Source organism: Austrofundulus limnaeus, unplaced genomic scaffold (assembly GCF_001266775.1).
Source record: "Austrofundulus limnaeus strain Quisiro unplaced genomic scaffold, Austrofundulus_limnaeus-1.0 Scaffold10, whole genome shotgun sequence".
Lineage (NCBI taxonomy): Eukaryota > Metazoa > Chordata > Actinopteri > Cyprinodontiformes > Rivulidae > Austrofundulus > Austrofundulus limnaeus.
The window spans coordinates 3,865,662-3,871,831 of NW_013952412.1; the positions used below are offsets into that span (position 1 = coordinate 3,865,662).

The window sequence follows — 6,170 nt, forward strand, 5'->3', positions numbered from 1 at the left end:
TCCCAGTTATGGTGCAGCACACCTTGATGGAGAGCTCCTCCAGCAGCAAAGCTACACGTCCACTCACCAGCCTTCCACCTACACGACAACACACATCTCAGCAGCTGCACGTGAGTTACCAAATTTAGAAATTTGTTTTTAAGAGGGCAGTTTAGCTGACAAGCTGACCATAGTCGCATTTTTACTGATGATGTTCTTGGCCGTTGTCTTTTTTGTTTCTGTTATCATCAGGAACACTTGAGTCAAGCAGCAGTACTCCTGTAACCTCAATCATGAGCTTCCTGTCAGCCATGGAGTCGAGAAATCTTCAGGCTGGTCCTGTCAGTGCCTCATTGCTTCCTCCTTTTAGACCTCAGTCATGGCCTACTGGTAAAACAGAAAAAAATATGACATTCATTATATTTTAGTTTAGTTCAACAATCTTTGTTAATACCATTTGGTCTGTCCATGCAGGAACCAACTCCTCCACCACAGAGCTGTATTTGACTGGTGCCCTGCCTTCCACAGCCACTTTCCCCTCTCCTGCTTCTCTGTCATCCTTTCAGCACACTGGTGCCTACCCTTCCAGGAGTTAYGCCTCTTCTAACTCTTCCCTGACTTTCTCAGACCCCACCTTCACCACGTCCACCAAYGGCCTGTTCTCTCACCATGACTCGCTGCTACATCTCAAACCAAGCCAGGCTGTGCTTCCCGTTGCCCTGGCCTTCAGTCATCTCTCTGGGCCGTCTGTGGGCTCAGCTCTCCCTGTCCAGTCTTCCACTTACCGCTCAGCCCAGGAGTCTGCCCCCCACCTCCTACAACCTCAATATAACCTTCTTCCCTCTACTCTACCTGCCTCTCATGGTGCCCCACAGCCCTATGGGACTACCATTTTTTCGAACTCTATTGAAAGAGCTCTGCAGCGTGAATGTAGTGTGATAAAGCACCACCAGAGGCCTTCAAGTAGCCAAATAGCCTCAGAGGAGTTGCCCAGTTCGGAGCACTCCTTGCAGGGGTACTATGGCACTGGCAGTGACACAGATGTGTCCTACCAGGAGGAACCATCCCAAAGCACCCCAGTACYTTGCAGTTCCCCCTCTAGAGCAGACTCCACCCAAGTAGTCAATGGTTCTTTGCAATCTAAAACTGATTGTGCAACACAGTCTGATTCTTCTGCTATGTTGCTAAAAGGCAAAGACTGTTCTTCTAGTCTAGCTTCACACCCTGCTGAGAATGAAGAGAGTCACACTCAGAACCTAAGAACAAGGTCTCCTGAGCATTATTCTTCCTCAGCTCAGAAGCACAACTCTGTAATTGCCAGTCAGCAGTCAGTTCAGCTGTCTAACCTGATGTCCAACACTTTGTCTCAAACCTATATCACACCACACACACAGTCCCAGACCTGCCATTCCCCTGCAGAAAAACTTCCTCCCCTTTACTCTACACTGCCTTCTCTCTCAAGCCACTCTGACAATGTGGCTCCCGTTAGCCAAGCCTTTGTTTACTCATCCACTCCGGGGCTGAGCCAGGAGCAGGGAGTCCAGTATGGAGCCGAGGTCCACAGCTTGTGTCAAGAGACTTTCTCCGAGAGCTACACTACTTCCCACTCTCAAGGTGCTTCAAATTTAACTTTTACATCTCAGTCACAAGAGCAAGATTCTGTAACATTATCTCAAAGCTACAACACAGGACAACAGTCCCTCAATTCTCTGTATTCATCTGATTGTGTACAGAGCCTTCCATCAAACTCTACTGTAGACTATAGCCACATGCAGGACTCATTGGCTGGTAAAACACACCACAGTCTGTCCCATCAGCAGACACAGATCCAGAATGTTTTGTCTGTATCATTACCTACCTTCTCCTCACCTGCTCAGTCTTTACAAAATGCCATTAGGTCCTCCGTACAGGACACAAAGCCAATATAYGCCAAACAGAAACTTGAAGAGCTCCATTTGCAGGACATTGAGGCKCTTAGACAAGTGTCAATGATTACTGTTGCTGATAATAGCGTTGCTTCTCAAAACAACATCATCTATGTTGTTTCAAAAATGGACGATCACAAACCACAAAGTGTTATTCGAAGTAATTCTCGTTCTGATGAACAGTTCATGGGTCAYAGTCATATAGGTTCAGCACAGGTAAAGAATGAACAGATGGGTCCTGTGAGCCAGCAGCAGATTTGTTTGAACAGTGGCAGTGGTCATGAAGTTGATAACACAAAAAGCGCAAACTCTTCTATTGTTTCCTCACATGGACCCCTTTGCTCAGAGCAGCTCAAGCAGCCCGCTGTTCAACTTAGATCTCCTGAGTCAMATCAACAAAACCAACAAACCATCAGCCAGTCCCCGAGCCAAATTCCAGCAGCCCACTCTCAGTTTATCTCACTTCCCAATTCTCAAGTTCTGCTTGAGCCCAACCAGATGATTTTGGTCCAGCAGCCTCTTGTCCACTCCAGTGAGAACACAACAAAGTTGRTATCTTTGCAAGGTATTCAACCAGCCTGTTTGGGTTCAGTTCATGGGCAGTACCTTCAGATAGATCGAGACCTGCTGGGTTCCAGTGTCAATGAAACCCAAACTCAACAGGCCACAATCATGTCTGAGCCGAACTCAGAATGTTCCTCTAAACATCACTACACCCAGGCAGCGGGTCAGCAGCCAATCGACACCAAGAATCAGTTTACTCTTAACTCCATTTGCTTTCCCGACTCCATGCTGCTGGCAGATGACAGAAATATTCTGTCAAATGTCGACGACATCCTGGCTGCAACTGTGGCAGCCTGTGGTGTTGCACCACAAGATTTTGTTAAAGCGGCATCCTCCTCTGAGGCTGAAATGGCAGGGATCACAACTTCTGTTGATTCCAAAGGGCACCTCCAGACTATTGATATCAGACAAGTGTCACCTAGTTTCTCCTCAGGACAACATCCAATAATAAATAACACTAACAGTCACACCATCAGCATGACACTAAACCAGGTCCAGATGGCTACAGACTGTCAGGGTCCACCTGTTCACCATAACAGTACCACTAATTTTGGCACAAATGGAAATGGAAGGAACCCTGAGAATGACTACCACTCAGTAAGACAGGCCTTTGACCCTTCGGGTGTCCAAAACCGAATCGAAGGGAGTACGAAATGTACTGAAACACAAGACGTCCCAATGAAATGTCCTGTTGCTGAGGGCTCTCCAAAAAAGAAGGTACGTTCTAAATCCTCGACAAAACCAGGAGCTTCCGAGGATGATGTAGGAGTGGCGAGATCAGCCAAGCGCAGCGCGCAACCAAAGCGTCAAAACTCCAGGGGCAGTGACGTCAGCTCACCATCTGCTCCACAGAGCACTTCTGACAGTTGTCCACAACAAGAGAGAATCAGGCAGAAGATCCGTGAAGTGGAAGAGAAACAACCAGAGGTCAAAACTGGCTTCATTGGTTCCTTCCTAGATTTTATCAAATCTGGCCCCAAACAGCAAAACTCTCAAAGTCCTGCAAGAGCGGTGAATCGCCCAAGAAAACCCTCCACCTCGTCAAAGCAGTGCCCTTTGCCTGCTTTGCCCGCTTTGCCTCCCAAAGTGCAGACTCTGCCCGCACCTTTGCTTCCACAGGAGAGTCTAGGAGCGAGCTCTCAGCAGAAACGTCTGGATGAAGAGCTGCAGAAGAACCTGGAGACTCTGCCRTCATTCAGCTCAGACGAAGAGGAGAACACGGGGAAGAACCAGGCTCTGAGGAACAGCATCAGCTCAGCTCTCTCAGCTCTGGATGAAAACTCTGATCGGAGAACAAGGACAGGTAATGGCGTAAGGTGGTATGTTAGGATATGTAACTTTAAAATAAATCAACTAGAATTTAAACAAACTAATAATTGAAATTAGGGGTGCACCGATAGCAGTTTTCTTGCCGATCTCTAATCTTTGATTTGACCCCCCTGCCGATTCCGTTTTTTGGCTGATACTGATTTTTGAAAAAATTGACACTGACAGATGTTATAAAGTCACAATAAAACTTCAATGTTCCAATGATATTTTACTGAAATACTTTGAACAATACCCTTGAAACAATACATACTTGTTTCAACTGGATATTAGGTAGTACTCACAGCAGAGCAAAAGAAGGGATAGTGGCTGATTTTCAGACCTTTGTGGAGGGAGGTAGAAAAGCCGATCYTTTCTGCCAATCTTCCCCACCKATCTTTTCTAAGGATCGGCCGATCTCCCAAAAGTGAGGAAATCGGYGCCGATAAATCGGCCRGTCAATTTATCGGTGCACCCCTAATTGAAATGTCGACAAGAAGCAAAAAATACTCTTAAAAATTACAGTTTTGGACGATAAAATAACTATGTTCCCAAATTTCCTCAGAAAACCAAATYCACAGTTTGATGATTAAGCCGGACCGACCTCCCACCTCGGCTCCCACTGTCGTGCTGGTCTGCTTGCCGCAGGTATCGACGCCTGCACCGACAGTAACCCCAGTCTCAGGCGTGACAACGTTTGTGACCAAAGAGGAGGTTAAAGTGGCCCCATCAGGCAAGGTGGCCGTGCAGTTGATGAGCGTGGCCATGGAGGGCCTGACTGACGAGGAGCTGTCTGACAGCGGAGGAGAAGGAATGTACCGAGAGAGAGACGAGTTTGTCGTCAGAAAGGAGGACATTGAAGACTTGAAGGTATTTGTTTAAAGCGTAATTTGTTCAATCTGATTGCTGCAGAACATCCYGCTGTCACCCCCCCAAACTATATGCATATTTAATGTTACTTTTTTCACATAAGCACAGATTTATTTAAAGACCAAGCAAAATCCGTACGAGATCATGCTCCACCATTTAAACAGTGTGTTGTGTAATGTAGGGGTTAACCTACTCTTCTTATAACCACTGTATAAGGAAAATCACAAGTTCTTCTGTTTAAGGAAAAACACCTCTGTGTAAATATGAGAGAAACCACACAATAAGTGAACATACTCAGGAATTTAAGTTGATCTAAAATAAATGATTTTTATTTACAGAATCAAATTACTAATGTACAGCTTACTGTGGACAATCAAATTTTGTTGTGAGTTTAAAAAATCAACAAAAACAGGTACGCGTCCGCACTAATTAATGTCGATAATGACARCTAACAGAATCAGCAGAATTTCAGGTTTAAGATTTAATAAACCAGATGTTTGCAGGTACATTAAACTTAGATGGCAAKGTTTAAGTTTAAGAGATCGAAGGAAAGGAGGAATGTTAGCCCTAACGTTTTAACTTATCAATATGTGAGAAAACCAGAACAAACACTTGGGTCTCAGCCAACGCGTCAGCCCGAACTTTGGTCCACTAGTCAAAACATTCAGCTTTTACCTGGAGGTGTCTTGACCGTCAGGTTAAGCTTTAGGAAGAATTCACCCAGGTTAGTAATTAACTCTGGTCAGGTCCGTTACTGCCGGTAAAAACTTGCAAAGTTTGGATTTTCAGCGTCTCCGAAGATCTGCTTTAGTCTGAAAGAGAGAGTCAGATCCTATTCAGCCTTCTCTTCAAAATAAAAGACTTCTCATCAAAAGTTTTAAAATAAAAATTAATGGAGCTTCAAAGCTGGTTGTTTGGTCAGGATTGAAGGTATCGTGAGCCGAGGCAAAAGATTTGCTCATTAACACAAGAGTCAAATCTGGTTGCCAAATGCTGATTTTTCCTGAGGAGGAGAAACGGCTCCTCTTCGTTAAACGAAGATGGTGTCTCTTTTCCGTCTGTCTGTCAAGAGCTTTGTCCCTGGGTTAGTTTCTAAAAGAAAAAAGAACACTAGGGATGTGGCCTCGACTGTTGGGTTAGTTAACAGGGAGAATTGGAAGTTTAGTCTGGGCACTGCTGCCATAAGCCTAATAACATCTACACCCTCACAGAAAAACACATTCGAACCTTAACAGGATTAATACTGAATGACAATGAACTAGGTTTTAATGAAATAGAAGTGAATTATTTAAACTAAAATAAATCTTAAGATATTTGTCTTTGATTCAAGCACAAATACCCATATATACTGTGTGTGTATACACCCTCACAGAAAAACACATTCGAACCTTAACAGGATTAATACTGAATGACAATGAACTAGGTTTTAATGTAATAGAAGTGAATTATTTAAACTAAAATAAATCTTAAGATATTTGTCTATGATTCAAGCACAAATACCTATAATATACTGTATATATATATATA

The 6,170-nt window shown here is 44.3% G+C and overlaps 1 protein-coding gene across 1 annotated transcript in view; it reads left to right on the forward strand.

Annotated features, from left to right (window-relative positions):
* Positions 1–6,170, forward strand: part of qser1 (glutamine and serine rich 1) — a gene marked incomplete at its 5' end in the record, with an annotated part of 9,698 nt that continues 3,528 nt past the window's right edge. Inside the window, 4 exon segments of the mRNA XM_014001886.1 lie at positions 1–110; positions 232–369; positions 454–3,771; positions 4,339–4,643. Of these exon segments, the coding sequence (XP_013857340.1) occupies positions 1–110; positions 232–369; positions 454–3,771; positions 4,339–4,643 (3,871 nt within the window).